This window comes from Equus quagga, chromosome 22, assembly GCF_021613505.1.
Source record: "Equus quagga isolate Etosha38 chromosome 22, UCLA_HA_Equagga_1.0, whole genome shotgun sequence".
In the NCBI taxonomy this organism is placed as follows: Eukaryota; Metazoa; Chordata; class Mammalia; order Perissodactyla; family Equidae; genus Equus; species Equus quagga.
In genome coordinates, this window is record NC_060288.1 from 25,619,475 (window position 1) to 25,644,578 (window position 25,104).

General features: G+C 37.0%; 1 protein-coding gene across 5 annotated transcripts in view; it reads right to left on the minus strand.

Annotated features, from left to right (window-relative positions):
* The window catches only part of TENM3 (teneurin transmembrane protein 3), a 582,429-nt gene that overhangs the window by 134,434 nt on the left and 422,891 nt on the right, over window positions 1-25,104 (minus strand). For all 5 annotated transcript variants that reach the window (XM_046648641.1, XM_046648644.1, XM_046648643.1 and 2 more), the window contains one exon: window positions 21,714-21,952. In XM_046648641.1, coding sequence (XP_046504597.1) covers window positions 21,714-21,952 — 239 coding nt within the window. The remainder of the gene's footprint in view (window positions 1-21,713; window positions 21,953-25,104) is intronic.

Sequence of the window (25,104 nt, forward strand, 5' to 3'; positions counted from 1 at the left end):
CTACACCATACTGTCTTAAAAGAAATTTTTTTAAATGAGTAGTTATTTAGGAGAGATGCAAATGGATTCATCTCTAGGTCTGTTTTTTTTTTCTCCCCTGAGGAAGATTTGCCCTGAGCTAACACCTACTGCCAACCTTCCTCTTTTTGTGTGTGAGCCACTGCAATATCATGGCCAGTGACAGACCAGTGGTGTAGGTCTGCACCCAGGAACCGAACCTGGGCTGCCAAAGTGGAGCATGTCGAACTTAACCACTAGCCACTGGGGATGGCCCTTAAAAGAAATTTTTGCGGTAATACGATGATGATGATGAGATCAAAAAGAGGCTATTATGGTGAACTCCAAGAGTCTGTAAAAACAACAATTGAAAAATTACACAAGTAAACACTATACTTGCATTGCATATTTTAAAGTTATAGAAATAGTATTTATGTGGATTTAATCTTTAAAAAAGTTTTGTTTCTGCTATCATGTTTCATAGGTTTACATTGCTATTTCCATGTCTTTCTAGGTGATTTTAATGAAGGGTGGCTGGATGCATATCCAAAATGTTATCCAAGGAAGAATGGAATTTGTGGATGAGAGCAATAATATCATATGTCTGTTCAGTGTGTTTTTCACCTTTTAAGATACCTTGATGTCTATTATCTTCTAATAATGTAGCGTGTGACAGGGGTCATTATCTCTGTTTAGGATGACACACAGGCAGAGAGAGGGTCAGGGACTTACCCAATGTCTTTTCAAGAGTTAGTGTATAAAGAGGACTCCTGATACCAGACCTCCGGATCCTATTTCCGGATTCCTTTCCCTACACTGTGCTGTTTTCCTACTTGTCTGAATTGTTCCAAATTAAAACTGAGCATTCACATTAAGGAAATTTTAAAAAGTGTAACACAAATTGTTAATTTATCTCTCTTTTTGACAGTAACAAATATAATCAGAAGTTGTCCATTTGTTAAAACTGGCTTGTAAACACAAGGTGTGTACCAACTACAAATGGTTATATTTTGCAAGATCATTTGTAAGTTGCCTGTTTGGAATGGGAAATCTTAGAAATGGTGATTAAGTCCCAAGTTGGTCTATAAAAGTCCATCTATATATCCAGTAGAAATATGTATACACATAGCGCCAAAAGGCATGAACAAGAATGTTTACAGAAGCATCATTTGCAATAGCCCCAAACTGGAAACAACCCAGACGTCTGCCAGCAGTAAAATGGATAAGGAAATTATAGTACAGTCAATACAATGGAATTCTATACAGCAGTGTAAATGAATGAACCACTGCCAGATGCAACAATATGGAGAAATCCCACAAGCATAATATTGAGCAAGAGAACCTAATCACAAAAAACTTGAACACTTTCTAAGTCCATATGTATAAAGTCCAAAAGCAGGTAAAATCAATTGATAGGAACAAGTCACCAAAGTGATTACCTCTAGAGAGGAGGGGGCAGGTAATGACTGGGAGAATCCAAAGGGAGCTTCTGGAATGCTGGTAATGTTCTATTTTTCTATGCCGTGTTCCACTGATGTGTCCACTTATGATCTGTATACTTTCCTAAATGTACATTACACTTAAATTTAAACATTTCTTTAAAGGTAGTCCATCTAACACACAGCATAGCTAAAGAATGTATGATTCCACCTTCCCTAAACCCTCCCTGCAGGTGCTTTTCTCTCCAAAGCTCCCAGGTGTTCCTTCCCATAAGGTTGCAGGTGAGGCGATTATGACAGCCTGTGTGTGTTATAGCCCTCCTAAGAGAACTAGCATAAATGCATATGCAGAGTAAGGACTCAGTACAGAAGAATGGCAAATGACTCCATCGGGTGGGAGGAAAAGAGAAGAGTGAGGAAAGGCCTCCTTCAGTGCAAATCTTGGGTGTGAAAGGAGAGCAATATGAATAAACAAATTCATGTATTGTGTTAATGACTGTCAGCCTATGGCCTCCCCAGATTGATGTGTAGTCTAAATTATGACTTCTCTTGGTGAGGATGTGGAGAAACTGGAACCCTTGTGCACTGCTGGTGACATTGCAAAATGGCACAGCCACTATGGAAAACAATATGGCAGCTCCTCAAAAAAGTAAAAATAGAACTACCATATGGTCCAGAATCTCACTTCTGGATATATACCCAAAAGAACTGAAAGCAGAATCTCGAAAAGATATTTCCACACTCATGTTCATAACAGTACTATTCACAATAGTCCAGAGGTGGAAGCAACCCAGATGTCCATCAACGGAAGAATGGATAAACAAAATGTGGTATATACATATAACGGAATATTATTCAGTCTTAAAAAGGAAGAAAACCTTGTCACATGCTATAACCTGGATGAACTTTCAGGACATTATGTTAAGTGAAATAAGCCAGTCAAAAAAAAAAGACAAATATTATATGATTTCACTTATATAGGGTACCTAAAGTAGTCAAATTCATAGAGACAGAAAGTAGAACGGAGGTTACAAGGGGCTAGGGGTAGGACGGAAATTGGGAATTGTTGTTTAATGGGTACAGAGTTTCAGTTTGCAGGATGAAAAAATTCTAGAGATCTGTTGTACAACAATGTGAATATACTTAACACTACTGAATTGTGCACCCAAAAATGGTTAAGATGATAAATTTTATGTTATGTGTTTCTTACCACAATTAAAAAAAACCCAACTGTTATGACTAGTCACTCTGCAGAAAAGCCTTGTTGTTAAGATGAAGAAATGTGGCTCTGTCAGAGATTGAATAACCCACCCCACAGAGTACGGAGGGATCAGCATCTGACTGATCACACACTGAAGGTTCTGTTTGGCCCTTCTACTTAAGCATGTTTATCAATGATTTGGATGAAGATATAAAAAACAATGCTATCAAAATGTGCAGATTACACACAACTCTGAGGGATGGTATAAATAACATGCTCAATTACAGAATCAGCGTTTTAAAAGCTCTCTTCATTCTGATTTCCTTCAAATTATTATCCAATTTCTCTCCTTCCCTTTACTGCCATATATCTCAAAAGAAGAGACCACATCTTGTTTCTACTTCAGCACATACTCCTTATTTCCTCCTCATTTTGACACATATTCCTAATTATTGTACTAAAACCTCTCTCTCAATGGTTATGGGTGATCTCTTGAATTGCCACATCTAGTAGCCCCTTATCAATGTTCACCTCGTTTATGTTTCAATAGTATTTGGCATCACTAGCCATACATCCTTAATACTTAATCCTCCTCCGATAATTCTCCTGGGTTCTCTGAGCTCTCTGACTGCAGCTTCTCAGTTGTCTTCACCGAATGCTTGTGTGGAAGTCATAAGGGCTATTCACACGTATTCCAGCTCTTCTGGACATGCACAGTTCTTCAGGAAAGGGTAGGGTTACCCTTCCTTGCTCCTCTGAAGTCTTATGACTTTGCTCTGGACAATGAAATGTGGGCAGACATAGTGTGTCCCACTTCTGGGAGGAAGCTTTAAGAATCAATAAGTAATTTGTTGCTTTTCCATGCAGTGATCACAGAAACATGCTGAGTGGCGATTCTGTTAGTCTGGATCCTCGGGTGAGCATAACTCCCTTGCCATCCTACACTGAACACTTAGCTTAAGCAAGAAACAAACCATCATGTTAAGCACTGCAGTAGGTAGCCTCTAAAATGGCCTCAAATAACCCGTGCCTCCTAGTATTCATGCCCTTGTATCATTCCCTCCTCTTGAGTGTAGGCTTGATTTAGCGACTTGCTTATAATGGAAACAAGATGGCGGAAATGATGGAATGTCACTTCTGAGACTAGGTTATAAAAGACTGCAGCTTCCATTTTGGTTGCTCTACCTCGTTTGGATTGCTTTCTATGAGGGAAACCAGCAGGCAGATCATGAGGCAGCACTGTGGAGAAGCCCATATGGTGAGAGACTGAGGCTTCCCAAAAATCACGTGAGTGGAGTTGGAAGCAGATTTTCCCCCAGCCCCAGCTGAGCCTTCAGATGAGACCGAAGCCCCAGTCTACAGGTTGTCTGCAACCTTAAAGACCTAGAGCCAGAGGCACTCAGCTAAGTTCGGCCTAGATTTACGGCCTACAGAAATTGTGAGATAATAAGTGTTTGTTGTTTCAAGTGGCTAAATTTTGGGGTAATTTGTGAAGGTGCACTAAAGGCACGAATAACTAGTAAAGCCATTGAGATTTTTAGGGTCATTTTTACCATTTTAAAACCTAGTCCCTCCTGACTTATACAACTTTTCCCCCATGTATCTCCCAAATGTAGACATTCACCAAAGTGCTTCCTTGACCTCCCTTTATTCTTCATCTGCTTTTATGACTTCAACTTTCAATTCCATGTGGATGGGTAACTTTCAAATACGTATGCCTAATACTGACTTCTTTTCTCACTGACCCACACTTTGGACTTTACATTTTCTCACTAGACATACTAGAAATCCTGTGAGTACCTCAAACTTTACTAAGGACAGAATAAATTGTCTCTATCCTCATAATTTCTTTGCTTTCCAGGTTTGTTTCCCTGCTCATGATACTTCTTTAGCCTGGGCAATGAAGGCATATGGCCATGGGTTGAGTCACGGTTCTAACAACCACTAACTAAGTGGCCCTGGGTAATTACTTAACCTCTGAAATTCCCAGTTTTCTCACCTATTAAATAGGAGTTATAAGAGTACCTATTTTATAAGTCTGCTGTAAAACTAAATAAGATGATGTATACAAAGCCCTCAGATTTGTGCCAACACTCAATAGAATGTTAGCCACCATTACTGGTCACCAGAATTGTAAACCCTGTCTCTTTAACTTCTCTTCCTCCCCCAAATTCCCATCCCATCAATTGCTAAATACAGTAATCTCTCTCCTAATTGCATTTGTTTTGTTTTCAGCATCGCTCCTCTATTCTAGGACCTCACTTAAAGTTTTTTTAATTCAGTTTTCATTTTCTCCAAGTTATAAATGCACACAGTTTTACAAAGCTTGTTAAGGCAAAGAGTCCTTAACTCACTCATCTGATTTTCCCACTCCTTAGACAAAACCATTCTCATGGGGCTGGCCCTGTGGCCAAGTGATTAAGTGTGCATGCTCTGCTTTGGGGCCCAGGGTTTTGCAGCTTCGAATCCTGGGCGCAGACATGACACTGCTCGTCAAGCCATGCTGAGGCGGCATCCCACATGCCACAACTAGAAGGACCCACAACTAAAAATACACAACTACGTACCGGGGGGCTTTGGGAGAAAAAGAAAAAAATAAAATCTTTAAAAAAAAACAAAAGTAAAGACAAAAATCCATTCTTGTTTCTTTGGGCTGGATCTTTTGCTATTTCCCTCCTTAGGTCTGCATAACACTCATAGTGCTACTTTCTTGGTCTTTTGGTTTTAGGCATTACCAGCTGAAATCGAGTTTGGAAGAGACCTTCATTACTCTTAATTAGTTTTCCTCTCCTCCATTTCAATGCACACATAGTTCCCAGAGTTACCTTCCCAGAAAGCATCTCTGATAATGGTCTTCCGCTAGCAGGCATCTCCTGTATACCTCCTACTACTTCCTCTCATAGAGCCCAGCTGGCCAGATTTGATCGCCAACCATTTAAACCATGCCCTGAATTTTCATGCTTCCATGCCTTTGTTCCTACAATTCCTAGTTTCTGGGATGCTTCCCCCCAATTCTGCCTGATGAAATCTCACCAACGCCTTAAAGTCTAGTTCAAATGACATTTCTTCATGAAGGCTTCCTGGAATTAATAACTATGCTGACTGGCCACAGCACTGTATTATTTCTTCTGAAACATTCCACCTTACATTTGAATAAACTTTTTACTTTCTGGAGTGTGAGGAATAGGGCATTGTAAGAGAAGTAGAAATGGATCTTTGTGGCTAGGGGGTAAAAAGAGGTAGTTTGACAGGAAGGAGAAAGGGGAGTTTGGGAGGAAATGGAATGAATGCATATGATTTTAGCTATGGAAAAATGAGAGAGGACAGTTAAAGGAAAGTTTAACATATAATTCAGCTTTTTCAATATTTTGCTTAGATTTGATCTTAGAGGCCTAGATCTCTGTAGCTGAACTGCTTCTCGGGGCACAGAGGTGACTAACAGAGAATCTGAGACTGTTGACATCAGAAGAAGCCTTGGAGGGCACCTCGAATAATTCCTCCCTTCTTCTCCAAGCGGGAGAACATAGATTTCCAAGATGGTTCCCAGTCAGTCAGAACCCTTTTAAACTAGTTGTAATATCTGACATTTGTCATCTACAAAATTGATAAGCACACTCTTTATACCATCACCCAGGTCAATGATAAAAAAAAATTATAATGGTATCAACTCTGGGAGTGACTCACATGGATGTGAAGCCATCAATCACTGTGGCAACCTATGTTACTAATAGCCAAATCGTCTACTCTCGACCACATTCTTTTAGGTTGTCTTGTGATATTCTTAGACTGTAACCAATTTTAAGATATTTAAAACTAAAATATTTCTTCTATAATTCAAAAGCATTCATTCTACCACTTCTTAATCTTTTTTTTGTAGGCCTTCCCAGTATATGTTAAGAAAAGAACCTCATCAATTGAAATAACTTTGAGACAATAGGCAAGTAAAAATCTATTAGTGAAATGTTGTGAAGAAATTTTCTTTCAGGCTCAAAGACCATTCCAGTGAGCGAAATTACAGCACACATTCCTTTTGTTTTTCAGGGCTGATGGAGATGAAAGGAATCCATAGTATTATAATTATTTCACTTCTTCCCCATAGAAAAAAGAGGCCATGCCATTGTTTTTAACCAATATATGTTGGTTCGATACTTAAAAGCCAGCATGTGGAACATTTGAAACCACAATGTGTAATTAAGGAAAATTATATACCACCAAGTAGCAAATTCAGTGCCATTTTTAGTTCCATGTTGAGAGAAAAGGTGCCAAATGTTGATCTTGTCTCTGGAGACCATGCCACTGAAGTTGTTATCACAGCTACTATTATTTCCACTGGCATGCCTATGTTCTCAAATACTGCCAAATATGGATGGGAAGGAGGGGTGGTGACAGCTGGTGACATGGTCCAGCAATCTGCCAGAACCTTGGAGCAGATTATAGGGGATTTTGTGAAGCGAACACAGAAGCAAGCACCCTTGCCATCAGAAACCTAAACGTAGCTTATGCCACCAGAACCCTGAAGAGCACACTCTGAGATTTTGGCAACTTAGAGTTTAGTTCTTAGCATGCCTGCCATTATCGGCTAAACGCTGTTTAATATTACAAGATCAAGCAAAAACTCTCACAAAGACAAAAAAGTATGAGATAATATGAGAACCAGAATCTGGCAAGAAAAACTGACTTAAAAAAGATCATCCTGAAAATGTCTGCAGTTCAGCTTTGTTTAGCCTCCCAAGCCTTGGAAATTCATCTAAGCAAGCTAAGGTCTAAAGTTTCTCTTTCTTGTAATTCACCTCACATCCATCATGGTACATTTTTCCCAAAAATAATCTTTCTAAGAAAGATTCATTAAGAACATGTTATCAGAAGTTGCAGGAAAAGAAAATCAGAACCTGACCTTTCATAGCTAAGTGCACAGTTTCAACACACTGTCTGCGGCGTCTTGTGGAGCTTTTTGTTTATATAAAAGAGACCTGGGTCCCATTCTCCATTCTGGCTCAAACAGGCTGTGGAACTTTGGCAAGCCACTGGGCCTCCATGAGGATTAGATCTCTCATTTACACGAAAATTTGCAAGGTTTGCACTAGATGATCTGTAAGGTCGCTTCCAGATTTATATTCCATGATATGTCAAGATATTTTAAAATATAAATATTTAGGCTAAATCATTGAGCGTAGGAAAAAACATCTGGCATCAATAAGGTATCAACGTAATAGAACACCAATGTTGTTGTTCCTTTGTTTTTATTTCAAAATAAAATAAAATTGCATGGGGTCAGACTATCATTTTGAGCATACGATTCCCTGGGTATCAAAAGGGAAGTTTCCTCATTTTATGTTTCAATTTCATGAATATATAAATATATTCGATGCACATGTGCAATGATTAGATTTTACAGAAAAAGAAAAATACTTTAAATATAGGGCAACGATTTGACTTGAGACGTGCTTCCAGAGTGCAACCAAGTTTTCAGCGTAAAATGAAAGCATCTCTTGTGAAGTGTGCCGTTTGTAACTTGGACCCCTACTGGTCTAAACTGTCATTAGGAATACATAGTTTTCCATAAATTAGCTTTTGTTTTGGATTTCCTGCTGTGTTCATATACATGTTGACAGAATGTGTTAGGCAATATTTTGGCACTCTAATCCATTATTATTTGTTATTAACTTTTAAGACTGATATTATTTCAACAGTCTATACCTTGCTGACCCAAATATTGTCATTTTAAAATCAATACTTCTTTTGAAAGCTCTCATATTAATGTGCACTCAAGTTGTCATTAAGAAAAAGAGAATTGGGGGCCAGCTCTGTCATGTAGTGGTCACGTCCAGTGTGCTCTGCTTTGGCAGCCCAGGATCGCGGGTTTGGATCTTGGGTGCAGACCTATACCACTTGTCAGCCATGCTGTGGTGGCGATCCACATACGAAACAGAGGAAGATTGGCACAGATGTTAGGGCTAATCTTCCTCAAGCAAAAAACGAGTAAGGTTGGCAACAGAGGTTAGCTCAGAGCAAATCTTCCTCATCAAAAATAAAAAAAAGAATTATCCCAACTTTAGGATATTTTAATATTCAAAGCAACTAACACTGGATGTAGCAAGTTCCTCTGAGAATTATAAGATAACATACTGAAATCATAGGCTTTATGAACTATGGGTTTTTAGAGGGGAGGAGGAAAGGCAGTAAGGAGTGGCTGCTGATATTTTCTATTTCTATGCTGTGTATTTTTCCTTTCTATCCCTTTTCGGCATTATGTCATTCTTGGAAAGCAGAATCACATTGGCTATCAAAATGTCTTGATGAGACTAAATAACGATTTAGTCATGTAGGTTTGCTTCTGCCAGAATACTTGGTTCATATTTTTTATAATATAAATACTATAAATTATATTATGCATTAATATTAAAGAATTCTAATTTTAAATTTCACTGCATTTTCTTCTTTCTTAACTATGTAGATTCAGTGTAATATATCTAAGGATGCTGCTTAGGAAATAGTAATTCCAGCTGCCCCCCCCACAGCCAATGGTGAAGCGGACAGAGGCTTATGAAAATCAAGCTGTTGTTTGTGTCACCAGGGGAATTAAGTCAGGATTTCTAAAACAGACTGTTTGCCTAATGTTTCATTAGTTTCCTCTTGTTTCCAAGTTCTGTTCTCCGAATGAAAGCAGCATTCATTCTCCAATCTAATGGAAAGAACAAAGTGTTCACCATCACGATTAGCTGCCCAAAGGGGCCAGTCATTATCAATAAGCTAGAGAATCTTTGAGGTAACAGTTGACAACATTAAAGAATACAGTCAGAGGATCTATTTCAAGAACATTCAAAATATAGAACGAAATCATTTACATGATTTGTAGCCTATTCCCTGCTTGCCAAAATACTGAGTTTGCTGTTATCATGAAACGTATGTGACAGAGGACTCATTAGCGACAGTTATTAGCAGTTTTGCCATTGAAACCCCATGGATCTACTCATTATTCAAAGGCTTCTTGTACTGACTTAGTTTTCATCTGGATTCCTTTCTTCCACAATAGCTTTAAGAGCTATAGTCTACTTTTATGTAACAAATGGGTATGTTTGTTAATGAGCTACCTGAGCACAAAATTTTTTCTTGGTTTGTTTGGACTTTTTGAAAAAGTAGTAGAATAGACCTGAAAATTACAATTCTTTGAAATTTTAAGACACTTTAATCATTATTATTCAAAGATCCAACTATTAGGGATATGGAGATTCTTAGAGGAAGGGTGGTCTATTAAAATATGGCAAAATCTAGAAAAACATCCCCTTCAAAACATCCCCTTCAATAACAGTCCACTTCTCCTCCAAGAGGTTACATTTGAGAGAGATAATATGATCTGTGAGTGTGTGTGTGTGGTTGTCAAGTGGCAACTTCAAACAAAATCAATGACCCTTCAGGAATCTAGGCACAACTACCTCCTGTAGTTTGTTGTTCATCATTCATTCATCAACAAAAACTGAGACAGTGTCATCTTATCAAGTCCTGTTGCACGTGAGCAGCAGACTAGTGTGCAATCCACTTCACCATTTCTGGTACCTAGTAGGTAACGGTAACTTTCACAGATCCTATCAGCCCTCCTTGACCATCTCATCTCCCCAGGCAGGGTGGGAAAAGGTCCTAGGACGGCAGTGTTCCAGCTGCTCCCCATTAATCTGGGCTCACTTGGAGGGCAGTTTTCCTTAGTTATGAATGTAACTATTATTAATGGATATTCATGAAGCATTTGTGGATTCGTTTCAAAGCAAAATACAAAGGAAGTTGTCCTCTCTGATCCACAGGAGACTTGTTCACACTGTCAACTTGCTTCTGTATTTGGTGGTCTCAGTCTCCTTTCCTAAAAATAAATGGCCCACTTTCCCACTTTAAACATGTATTGCTTCTCTACCTGCGATGCTTTTCTAAGATCATAAAGAATTTCTTTGAAGAAGTAAAAAGTATCTAAAAATATCTTCACTCTAAAAAAAGAAAATAATGGTAAAAGTTGGGATTATTTAAAATGATTGAGATAATATGGTTAAGTTTTATGTACAAATTCTATGCAACCCACATAGGCTCATTAACTACATCACGCAGTTAGCTTGTTAAAACTACAAATTTAGTTAATGAAAAGATTAAAAATCTACAACGATATTAAAAGACCCAATGAACATGACCTACAGCATTTTCAGTCCCCACAGCAGTGATTTCTATATTTTTTTAAATGTGCTTATCACTTTTATGATATAATTGTGAACTTTCTATGGTATTATTATTTTATAAATAAATATTTTTATATTTATATATTTAAATTATTTTTTACTTGAAATTATTGACAAAAACTTAAATACTTTTATTTTAAAATGAAATTTTATAGCATTATCTTAAAGGAAAAATCAGTATCTCTTGATACAAATAGAAGGCAACAACAAAAATAAATGGAGTAAACTGTAAACACTGTTATTACAATCTATGCAGAAATTATTGCCAGCAAAATTGTTCATTTGTGAAAGAAGTGTTAAAGACAGGTGTCACGACATGCTAACATCTTCTGAGATTTCCTCATGACATAATCAGATACAAGCAAGTGAGAATTCTAAAGGGAATAAATTCCTCATTTTGTCACTCGATCTTATTTATTCTCCTAAGTACCACCCGTAAATTCTCAAATTGTATGAGAAACAATGCCCTATGATATAATGGGGAAAAGTTCTGGGCTCAAAATAAGGAGACATGGTTATGGTCCCTGTTTTAAGACTTACTGGCTTTAACACCAGACAAGCCACTGATTCTCTGGGCCTAAGATTTTTCTTCCTAAAAATTGTGGATAATAATATTCGATTTACTAGGTTGTTATAAGGAATAATAATAGCAGCTAAAATTAACTGAGCACTTGTATTTTATCAGGCACATTCGTTATTTTATTCGATATTCCCAAGAGCTGTACTATTACTAATCCTGTTTACAGGGATGAGGAAACTCTCGTTTATGGAGGGTAAGCACCCTGCTCAAGATTACATTGCTAGGAAGTGACCGAGTTGGAACACAGACTCAAGTCTCACTGCTTTGAAGGTCTGTACTTATAAACAACGCGATAAAAATATAATGGAATGCGATTTGAAAATCTGACATTACGTTTTCCCATATAAGATGAGAAGATCATTGTGGTAAAGATTATGTCTTACTCATCTTTGTGAACTCAGTGATCAGGAGGGATATTCAATAATTGCTAAGTTGAATGGATTTAATTGACTGTGATATTGGAAATAATTAAAAGGAAATGCCTGTGAAAAACAAATAAAAATCTGCAAGATGCAAAACTACTTGCATCATTTTTTCTCAGAGCAAAGGGCCCCACTTTCTAGAATCACATCCAGTAATCTTCTAGGTAGCCTTGAACACCCTTCTCTCGCCCTGGGAAATGCAGGACAACACGGGAAAGGCTTCTTCTCTTTTAGGGACGGAAGGAGGCTTACTGAAAGTGGTAAAGGGGAGAAAAAGTTCACTAGTGGAGGAGGAAGCAGAAAGGATCTGCCTATGGTCAAAATATTAGGGAGAAATGACAACCCCAGCATAGAGCCAGCCAACGCTATGCCAAGCTTGCTGATGGAGAAAGCCACCAGCAGAGAAGCCTTAGTTCCCTCTTTGGAAACTGGAGAAGTCACCAGTGGTGAAACCTAAAACGTAAAGGAAAGACTGAAAGTTCTTATCTTTAAAAACACTACATGTTTTCTCAGAAGAATCTTAGTACTATACAAAAGCTAAAAAATGTAATTGTTCTTTGAATGATATGTGCTTAAAATGCACAATAGAAGGCTCCCAAAGTAATGTCCTTTCCACTTCTGGGACCAACTCAGTGACAGAAATTGGACACACCGACTTCTTGGGTTGTCATATGCAGAGCAACATGATCTTTACCCCTTAACAACCTTTGAAATACAGGAAACACACACATTTTAAAAATTTCTTCAAAATAGATTAATAGGGTATTCATGAATGTTTGTAAGGAACCCAGAGATATCATTTCTTTTAACAGTTTTAAAACTATTTTCTGGGTATACATTACAAATAAAATTCTTAAAGCATGCATGTATGTAGTCTAAAATTAAGGGAAAGGAACAAGCAGAAACAGACTATAAATTCTTGTGGCAATTTAAAACCTAGTTACCCAAAATTTCCAGAGTAACATTTCTTTCTACTTCTAGACATTAACTACAAAAAGGGTTCTAGACTAACTAAACAAAGAAAACCAATGAACATCATAATTTTTTTTTCTCAAATGCATCTAGATTTTATCTTTATTATATCACAATATACTGGTTTTAATATTTCTGAGAATTGATTTTTTTGGGCCACATTTAGGTTTATGTGGTAACATAAAATTTGTCCTTCTGTCAGCATTCGTCAAAACACATAATCCTAGTTATTGTTCTGGTTTTATCAGAAAAACCTTTCTCTAATGCTCAAACTCAATAAGTTCTGCCTTTTATGTACTCTCCCAATCACCTACATTTCTCCTTTTTGAATAGTCATGATGACTATAATTCGGTGCTCAGTGTTTGCATTCTCTAAGGTATAATCTCTAAGGGGGCAAGGACTGTGTTATCTTGTTCATTGTTGTACCTTTTATATTGTCTCAATAAATAAATGTTGTCATTCAATAAATAAATGTTGAATGAATGATGGATGGAGGGAGGAATGGTCACTTCCTCTTCTGGTGTTACATTACTAAGTCATTAAGGAAGAAAGCGTGGAATCATTTTTAAGGGAGAAGGACAAGGTGTAAGTAGTCTGTAGACATTGTAAGATTATGTAGGAACACTAAACTAGAAGAGTCTATAAACATTTGAACTTTATTTTATCTGTTATATTCTAGGACGAGATCTCTGTTTGAATATAGATTCAATGGAACTTAAAAGTTTTATGCTGAATTTATTCCTAACCTTCCCAGCAATCTATCGAGTTGTTTTTTAACCTTATACTTGCCAATTACTTTTCCTTTCACTCTTCTGTATGTAGACATTTCTCTCGGAACACACTGCTCTCAGCAGCACTAATGCAGAAGCAAATGACATATGCAACACCAATTAAATATTTATGCAATGTAGCACCGAAATGGTAAATATTGTATTATGCTTTCCACTTGTCATTAGTCAGGAGACGTTGCTACATTCTGCAGAACTGATAGCCTAAAACAGAGAAAACAGCACCGTATTTCACAGACAAGATATTTATGTTGGGCACAAACCAGAGTTTAGCTGGCTTTAAAGGTATTTCTTACTGTCGTCGTCCTTGAATGTTTTTCAAGTCAGAGAGATGCTTATATTTGAATGGTAAAATCAGTCTGTTTAAATATAGTATTTCTCATATATTATTTACTTTAGCTGACCTCATAGCAAGCTAAGAGTAGAATAAATTATTTCGGGGGAGAAGGGGAGTGGCATACTTCCTACATTTGTATAATTTCTTGAATTTGGTAGTGATTTCTTTTTTATGTATAGTAATAAATATTAGGATAAACTCAAAACTAAACATTTTTACGTTGTGCTAACAAAAAATTTATAATGTCAAAAAAATTGAGTGTATAATATAGAACTTTTTCCCACTTTAGGTTCAATTCAGAAGTCATTGATATGATTATACAGAGTTGGCTTAGAATGAACTGAATTTTAAGTGACCTCTCAATCTTTTCTAAGTTTCTACGTGATATGCTAGACATAGAAAACTAACATTTTCTACAAATTATTAGAGTTTATATTGAAAGTCATGACAGAGTACCAACATGACAAGATAGCCAAGTTTTCTGTGGGTGCTGGAGGAGCATAGATATATACATATGAAAGCACAATTTTACCCATACAAGTGCCTAGAAAATAAGGAAAAAACACAACTACCTAGAATGGGTTTTTAGTAGATTTTCTCCTTTTTGAATTTATAGATTTAGAGTACTGTAGCAATATGCTTTATCATCTTACTATTTTTCTCCTCTCCTCGAGGTAAACTATTTTATTCTGAGCCTTCATTCATCATTGAATCAGGTTTAAATATGTCCTTAATTTCATGTATCCAAGAATAAAAAATACTGATATACTCATTTAAAATTTTTAGTTTGCAATTTTCAATCCTCTAAAATATAGGCAATATATTTTTTCCACAGCGTGATGAAAGCACATTAGTATTAAAATGCTACCATTCCATCTCGGACAAAATGCATTTTCTGAATGTAATGCAACTAGGAGTTAAAGGCAGAAGCTGTAGTGAAAAATGCTGTATAATTCATTGCCTGGCTGTGTTCTATAACCTAATAAAACAGCACTTTTATTACAAAGACATGTCCAAAAAGAAAAAAGAATGTCACAACACATTTTATTTTGCCATATATATTTAAATGGTTGGTTTTTCATGAGGCATAAAGGGCTGCTGTATTTTTCCTTCTGACCCTGAGTCGCGCATATATGTATAGCTAGTACCATAATCAATTTCAAGGTACACAGAGAGGTAAAAATGTTCGTAAAATGCAAACAGACACAGAAGTAGGACAGATAACTGCTATGGAATCATAACCGCAATGAACCTGGATTCGACTGATTATGTTTTGCTAGATCTAGGGAATGCTTATGTTGTTAAACAGCCTTTTTAGCAGACATATGACAACATCTATTTTAGTAATCAGTTGGTAGCAGCTGTTCAAAGGAAATAAATAACTACATAGGTATTTTTTTAAATGAAAAGGAATATTGAAAATGCAAGTACTTCTTTGGTTAGCAGTATATGTCAGGAGTTCATAAGAAAAACAATGCTGAGTTATTTCTTGTCATTGGGAAATGAGTTAACAAACTAGTCCCTTAAAAGTTCAGACTTTTGTGGAAAAAAAATTAGGGAGAGTTTGGAGGGAAATGGGAAGTGACTGTTAAAGGAACACAGGGTTTCTTCTTTGGCAATGATGGAAATGTTCTAAAATTGATTGTAGTGATCGCTGCAAAACTGTGTGAATATACTAAACACCATTGAATTGTATACTTTAAATGGGTGAACTGTATGATATATGAATTATATCTCAATAAAGCTGTTCTAAAAAAAGACTGTTGTCAAATGAATTACTGGTTGGGATAAACTGGCTAAAAATTGAAAAAATGTGCTAGTATAATATAATTTGCTAAGATTTTTATTTTCTCTAGTTTTCCTTAAATTTAAAGAAACACGTGCAAATACTTTTAAGGTGCTACTCTACAAGGAAATTATTTGAATTTTCAGAGCCTGCCTAGCAGTATATAGAAATACTAAGGAGGTTAAATGCCCATAATGGTGTTTGACTTGACTTTGCTGCAGGTTTTACTGGTGTTAACATAATAATTTCAATATTTATATTGATTTGTATTTAATAACGTTTCAATAACGTTTCTGCTTTATGATAAGATTTCTGGGCATGTTTCTATGTGTACAACATCAAAATTTCAGGTTATCTCCCATCCAGGAAAAAAGAGTCTTCTGTGAGAAAAGAACAAGAAGACTCCTACTCATTCCATAAGTGTGAACAGGTGCAGAAGTAACAGTAACTAACAGGCTCGCTCTTTTTATCCATTCTTTGGTGAACAATGGCTAGCTACAGCCCATCTTTATATTGTTCTAATTTTAGGAGAGAAAAAAATAAGATGAGTAAATTAGGGCCCAGAAAAAGTGGGACAGGTATTTTTTGATAGGTCTGTATCACTAAGTATTATCATTGAACTCAACATTTGTGTTTAGGAATCAGTAGAATTTCCATTATGTAAAGACACACCAACTTAAAGACTAATGCATTAGAGATGGATTTTAATCGGGAGCGCAGCAATCTAAAGAAAATCCTACTGTGGCTCTGCTGAAAAGAAGCTGCCATCGGTACCTGCTCGGATATTTGATTTTTAAGAGTTAGGACATGACAAATCACGGCACACTTATTCTATTATGTATCAGCTATAGCTTCTCAGTTCTGCTCACTCCTCTATCCCAACAGGGCCTCATGGTCTCCCACTCAGACTAGTTTTCTAACGGGTTGTCTAAACCTGCACCGTCCAAATGGCAGCTACTAGCCCCATGTGGCTGTTCGAGTTTAAATTAATTAACAATAATAAAATTTAAACTCCAGTTCCTTAGTGGCACTAGCCTCATTTCAAGGGCTCAATAGCCACATGTGTCTAGTGGCCACTGAACTGGACAGTGCAGACAGAACGTTTCTATCATCGAATATAACATTTGACAGCACTGGCCTACAGCCTTGCTACTCCAAGCATGGTCTAGGACCACAGCCGCACCACCTGGGAGCCTGTTTGAAATACAGGCTCTCGGTTCTCACTTCAGATCTGCTGAATCAGAACATGCATTTTAACAAGATCCCCAGGGGAGTCTCAGGCACATTAAAGTTTGAAAAGCACAAGTCTGGACTTCATTTCTTCATATTACGTGTTCTGGAATGTCACTAAAGCAATCTTTTAAAAACATAAATGTGACTCTTTTTCATTGCTATGCTTTAATTTCTTCGATTTCTTTCCCATTTTCAGTTCTTCCAAAAACCTCATGAGAGTCAATATAGTGTAACGGGGCCCTTGATAGTTTCCAGGACAGCCTCTATCATTTACTGGCTGTCTGACTTTAGGCGAGGTGCCTCTCTAAGTGATAGATTCCTATTTGTTAAATGGAGATAATAACTCATAGAGTTGTTGTGAAAATTATATGAGATAATTCATACACAGATTTGAACACAATGCCTAGCGCACCATGAGCACTCTACACGAATTGCTGTAGACAGCTCACGTTTCCTCCTTTCCATGCCTTGGATGACCTCTTCTCAAGGTGATCGCCCACTAACCATTTTGACATCAAACCTACTAAACTGAACTGCTCTTCATCTTTCAAGCATCATCTGCTATATCAAGTCTTTCTCCAACATCTTCAGAAGGTATTTTCCTTCTTTTCTTCTCTATTTTTTGCCATATGGATCAAGCTGCTATGAAAGTATGCTCTATTAAACGTGTTTGCATACATGTCTTTATCACTCGACGATGAGCTTCTAGAATGAAGAGCTAATTCGATCTCCCAACATTTGAGTATCCAGAAAAATGTTGACCTAAAAATTGTTACTGAAAACCACAAAAGTACCAGAAGAAAATTTAAGGAAATTTTAAAAAATAATACTTAGAATAAATAAGGACTTTATAGGTACCCCATGAAAATCAGAAATTATAAAAAAATTGATAAATTTGATTATTTAAAAAATTCTATATGGTTTATGGCAAAATGACTTTGAACAAAGTTACTATTAAATTGGAAAAATATATAACACATATGACAAATGATTCATATCCTTAATAAACAAACACTTGCAAATCAAAAAAAAAAAGGAGAAAAGCCTCAGTAGAAAAATGGGGGGAAACTAGTTATTCACACACACAAAAAGAAATACAAATGGTCAATAAGTATATGAAAAGATATTCAGCACTACTAGTACTAAATGAAAACAACAATAAAATGTTTTAACCTAAGAAACTGGCAAGGGTTAAAAATATTGATAATAAGTTACACTGGTAGTTGTGTAAACTAAGGGTAATTTGGCCATGGTTTGCAAAATTTGAAACATTTCTACCCTTTGGCCCAGGAAATTTCTTTCAAAGAATTTATTCTGATCAAAAATTTGATCAGCTGAACACACATGCATGCACACACAGACACACACACTTACACGTACAAGAAAATAGTCAGTGCATTTTTGGGAACTGTTAATTAAAAATAGCTGCTATGGAGGCCAGCCCCGTGGCTAAGAGGTTAAGTTCGTGTGCTCTGCTTCCGCGGCCCAGGGTTTCACAGGTTCAGATCCTGGGCACTGACACGGCACCATTCATCAAGCCATGCTGAGGTGGCATCCCATGTAGCAGAACTAGAAGGACGTACAACTGGAATATACAACTATGTACTGGGGGGGCAGTGGGAAGAAGAGGAATGAAAATAAAGAAGATTGGCAACAGATATTAGCTCAGGGCCAACCTTTGAAAAAAAATAGCCACTATGATGTTCAAACACTTATGATGTTTAAGGAATGATAAGTGGGAGAGCCTGGTACAAAATGTATTTAAGAATATGGAACTCTAGGTATATGGATGCATGGAAAAATATCTGGAAGGATACAGACCAAAAAGTGAAGGGTGGTTACCTAAGCAAAAAGTTATCAATGACAATGGGAATTAATTTTCACTTTTTTTTGGCCTTTCTTTATTCTCTGAAATTTATATAGGAATAGGAAAAACAAACAGCAAAGCCTGTAACTACACCCCCCCCTTTCAGAAGTTATTCACCTTGACTATCCTGTGATAACTTTATCTTAGAGAAGAGACACATTAATGCTACATTCTCATAACTTCTCATGACCTTACTGGAAGGTGAGAATGAAAATTCTAGGATAGAAATAATTCCTCAAGCTTTTTATTTTACTTATTTCTTAAGGCTTTGACTTCATATTGACAGTCAATGTGAGACAAGGGGACCTTAAAGGAAACGGAAAAAAAAAAGTTTAAGGATGGCTGCACTTCTGTTAAAGGTTGTAAGGTCAATCTGATGATGACATTGGTCTCCCCATTGATTGGGGAGTTTATCAGACTGATCTAGCTGGACAGGCAAGTGGTCCTTTTCTCCCTCTCTGCTTTACAGCACACTCAATAGACAAGGACAAGCTTTCCTGAGAGAAGTGGCCTATTATTTTTTTCAAGGGTAAAGGCAGTACCTTCAGTCTTCAATCTTTTCAGTCTGAAAAGATTCCTCATGCTTCCTGAGGAACAAATGAAATCTCTTACCTGATTTAAACAAAAAAATCATTGCGTTAATCTGGTAGTGACATAAGCACAGGAAGACTGGTGAAAATTCTAACTACATTTGTGCTTAAGGAAAGCAATAAAAGTATGAGATAATTCTTTGTTGACAGAAGTAATTTTTGCCAGATAACTCTTGGATTGTATTGCCTTAACTGGCAGCACAATAACTAGATTGTAACAAAAGTTCAACAAATATCTGTTGAACTGACAAGAGTACGTGAGTATATTAATTATGTAATTTGTGAAAGATAAAATCAAAGGGAGAAGATACGATAGTGGTATTGGTAGGAATAAAGGAGGATACTAACCTATTAAACAGCAAAAAACAGGAAATTTGAAAAAAAGGAACATTTTGAGTTTTTACTTAGAAGTCTGATCCTCAATGATATTCGGTAATGGATCCTTGAAAAGAGTACAAGTCTCATGAATAATAGTGACCTAATCTCATACGAAAATGCTTTTTTTCCTGCTAGTCACACAACGTAAATAAAATGAAAGAGTACCATTGCTGATATTCAAAATACTTAACAATGGGTACAACACAGGCAGTTACAATCAGAAAGGACGTCTGACAACATATCAACAACACAGACATTGAATTCCAGCCCCGAATAGTATTTATCTATCTATTTGGCATGTACTCTAGTAAAAAAAAAAAATCCCCTACAAATACATATGCTTAATGTATTATATCCCATTTATGACTGGTGCCTTTTGGAATCACTTAAAATTCTTTAGCTGCACACTGCTGACAGATACAAAGAATTTATACAGCTAACTAGAAGAGATTCTCTTGATGGCTGGATATTTGCTAGCTGAATACTAGAAATCTGTCTCTGAATTCTGATTTTTGTTGTGGTGATATTCCTCATTTACCTTGAGGGTTATGAGACAGCATAGCATTGATTATTAGTGTTTGATCTTGGCCAAGTGACATCCCTTTTGGCAGCTGGTTTGACCATTTTTACAAGAAGGGAGTTAACTTAGATTGAAAAATTACAAAAAGGCTTCATCTTGCTCTCGTCTCTGATGGACAGTGGCTAGATGAGGTGCTGTGTGAAGCACGTAAGGAGGATAATGAGGCTGTAGCCAGGGTCAGTGGGAAAGAGTGTCCTGGTTCATTAGCGATGTCTGCCATGGTCAAAGAATCGGCAGTACCAGTACATAAGTCGCCATCCCCGACTCGATTATCTCCAAAGTTCCTTCACGCTCTAAAATTCTATTTTTCTCTTAAAAAGAATTGTGACTTGAAATGGTTATTTCACTTTCCAAAGTACACAGTTTATAACTAAGGAGTATTATGGCTAATGATAGAACTGGCTCACTGCAAAGGCATCATACCATTGTATATACCGCTCTGTAATACTCTTACTCAGCGACAGAATTTCATGGCGCATCACAAATCGCTTTGTAAATTTGAGGACGCATCACTGGCTGCTGTTCTTGTTGCATAACCCGCACAGCCTGTGATTTGTCTCAGTGGACACCACTAGTATTTCCATGTGGTAGGCCTTCCCCTACACTTACAAGGAAATCAAAATCTGATGTGGTCATTTCAGACATTTTAAAAAGCAATTTCCAATAGTTTGAATGCTCATATATGTTCTGAAATGGTTAAATAAAAGGAAAATTTACAACTTCTATTAGCAGCTTCCATCATTGGGTTACTAGTAAATGAAAAACATGATCAATACTACATCAGAAAAGCTGAAAAATCCACATATATGAATGAGGATGCAACCTGTTCATTGTTTTATGGATGCGCAGTTCTCTGGAGAGCGTTCCTGAGTGCACGCTGATGGTCCTGAGTGGTGAGTTTTACATTTAGATAGCTGAGTTGGCTGAAAGACGTGTAATATCACAAGCAGCAGAGAGCTCCCTATTGACTATGCACTGAAGGAGATTCCTGCACAGTGTTCATTCCTGCAAGTGCATGAATTATTCTGCGTCCATGACATGTCCTAGAGTTACCCACGTTTCATGAGGGATAAGTCAAACACAAAAGTACACCGTAGTCTGTGTCCAGGAATATACCTTGTTCTTCATGCAAATGCAGCTTTTCTATTTACCTAATTTGCTGAGAATTACATAAAATACCCTGTGATTTATAATGTCTCATTACCAACCCCTTCCCTAGAAAATATGAACTCATAGTATACCTTTTCACCAAATAGATAAAGCCAACAAAACAACAATATAACATCCCGATTTACAAACAGAATAATTCTGGAAATTTGTTCTTACCTATAAAATAGGATAGGAGTATTGCCAGGAGCACTGAGACCCCTACAGCGCACAGGGCAGTACATTTCCAGCTACAGTACTTTGAAGATTTCTTGAATTTAAAAGCACTTCTTGATAGGGTGTTTCTAGGTAGTGGCCGAGTGGGCGGCGAATAAACAGAACCAGATGCCATCGTGTATCCTGGGGTTGCAGTACTGAACAGTGGCGTTGTCCCTGTTCCTGTTTTGAATAGGAAATGCCTGTGGAACGGGAGAATATCATTATAAGATGCAAATACGTTAAAAATGTGAGAGACAGAGACAGCTACGCATCAGTTCTCCTCTCCTTCTGTCTCTCTCTTTTAATCATTGACCTCATATAATTAAAAAAAATTAGAAATTAAGGAAATATTTGAACCAAAAAAACCCAACTCATAAAAATGACTCTGATGAAAGAGCCTGATTTGTCTTGTCTAGAGCAGTATTTATGCATACAAACGATCACTGTCCCTTCAAGTAGAGATCTTGAGAGACTACAAAGTTATTCTAATCATACCATTTCCAGTGCAAAACCATTTTGGAACTTCCCTTTGTGAATTGCCTTAAGAACATCTTCACATTCCACTTAAGAAAACAAATCTGACTACTTTGTCGTTACATGTGAACTTACTGCTATGTGAGAAGATATACTCATATAAACACAAGTATGCATGATCACGCTGGTGGTCTGCAGACTGACTTATCTTCTGGATGCCCATGGAAACATTCCAATCCTAGCCTGCTCCCCCACTAGTAAGTACCATCAAGCTTGGCCACAGGCAGCTGGTCAGTTCTCAAGGGATGCAAACTAATTTTATTTTTAGCTTCTGTCAAACACAACAGGAAGGCAAATCTGCTGGAGGGGAGAGAAAGGGAGGAATCACAGAACGCTTTCTAAAATCAACCTAAACAAATGAAGGGGTCAGTGAAGCGGGTTTTAGATCAAATATAGAAAGATTTCCTAACAACTGAGCTGCACAACAGGGGAGGAAACTGCCTCTAAAGTTGTATGCTGTCTTACTTCCAAAATGTTTAAACAGAAACAATGATCAGATGACAAAACTATTGTCTTAGGAATTCTTCAGGAAAGATGGCTACTTTCAAGATTCCTATTAACAATAAAAGTCTCCAAATTTTAAAAAAAGGGCCATGTTTGTCACGGTTTACATTTCACACTATGCTGGCAATTTATAGTGTATTGAGTGTGTGTCTTAACATGTATGCTTATCCTTCTTAATAACACGTTCGATGAAATCAACAGAGGGTTCTCTCTCTTTCATATTCATGAAATTGTAGGAATCCTGGAATATTCCACCGTGGTACAGTACAGTCTTTACACAAGACGATTTTAGATGGTACACAGCTGAATATTTTTAATTTTAACATTCAAGTACTTACTTTAACGTGCATTAGAAAATAGATTAATGTATCAAACAAGTTAAGGGGTGACAAGGACAGAACTTGGAAGCTAGACTGCTAAGGTTCAGGTCCTGCTTTACTACTTACTAGGTATGTGTGCTTGCGCACGTTCCTTAATCTCTCTCTGTGTTTTGGTTTCTTAATCTGTAAAATGGGGACAACAGTACTACCTATTTCGCAGGGCTTGTTATGAGACTTAAATGAGTTAGCATTTACTGTGAAGTGCTTGGAATATAGTAAGCACAACATAATGATAAATAAAAGAGGATCAAACTCATGATTTTATGTATACAATTGGTTAGGAAAGGCTAACCAGGTAGTTAAGTTACAAAGAGTCCACTTACAGAGAATTGCTGTGAACAATAATGTAGCTCGTGTACAGACACGGAAAGTCATGAAAGTCTGCCTAACAGAGGGATGGGGAAAGAATTCCGGATGAGAAACCAGAAGATCTGGGTTTGAGTTCCTGGTCTATCATTTCCTAGTTATGTGATCCTAGGAAGCCTCAGGTTTTTGTTTTATTTTTTATTTTTTCATCAACAAAATGGAGCTAACGATTTACTAATCACACAGGGTTGTAAACCAGTTAATGTATCTAAAAATGCTTTGTTGACCACGAAATTAGAACAGATGCAAATGATAAGTTACTACTTCTATAAATTATACTAGCAAGTGATTGTGAATCCCTTTTTCCCCATACAACTACTTTATAAAGCAAATTTCAACATTTAGAGTCTGAATTAAGCGGTATGTTGGAAGCAGCATTTTTAGTGCCAATTACCATATTCAACTCAGCATGGTGTCAAAGAACGTGAGCTCTGGAACCAGACTGTCTGGTTCAAATCCAGACGTCACCTATAATTAGTGGGATGATGTTTGGTAAGTTACTCAGATTTTCTGTGTCTTGGTTAATCATCTGTAAGATGGGAATAATAAAACCTATTATATATATAATATATATATATAGTCATTTTATGAGGATTAAATGAAGTAACATATATGATGTGTTTATATTAGCATCCAACACAAGCTAAATGCTCAATAATGCATTAGGTATTTTTCTTCCCAAATTCATTTATTGGAATCTATATTCCAAAAGACCAAAAATTGTCATCTGAAGACTTTAAAATCCCAATTCAAAATGTAATACCCTCAAAACCGGTGCACACAAGGGGCTGGCCCCATGACCGAGTGGCTAAGTTCGTGCGCTTTGCTTTGATGGCCCAGGGTTTCGCCAGTTCAGATCCTGGGTGCGGACCTAGCACCACTCATCAAGCCATGCTGAGGCGGCATCCCACTTGCCACAACTAGAAGGACCCACAAGTGAAATATACAACTATGTACCGGAGTGCTTTGGGGAGAAGAAGAAAAAACAAAATAAATAAAATCTTAAAAAAAAAAAACCCAATGCATACAAAACGAATTGGCTGGTTTACAAATTTGATATTGGCGATCCACACACTGGCATGTACTCTGGATGAGAAAATGGACTGTATCATGTCAAGGAGAAACCTGATCCTTGGGACAAGGTGCAGCAACCTTTTCCTATGAATGACCAGAGTGTGAATATTTTAGGCTTTTCTGGCCAGACCATCCCAACTCTGCTGTTATATCATGACAGCACCCATAAATGTTGAGTGTGACTGATTCAAATAAAACTTTATTTATGGACATAGAAATCTTAATTTCATATAATTTTCCCATGTCATGAAATATTCTTTTCACTTTTTTTGACCACTTAAAGATGTAAAAACCGTTCTTAGCTCAAGATCACCACAAAAACAGGTGACAGGCTGGATTTGGCCTGTGAACTGCAGTTGACCCCCTGATCTAGATTCTCACTTTTTTTAGGATTATACATGAAGAGTGAGCAAGAGGCTCACACGCATAGTGACAGAGTGTTCCCTCCACACCATCGGCAAGGATTAAAAAAAGCATTCGGAAGGACGCATATC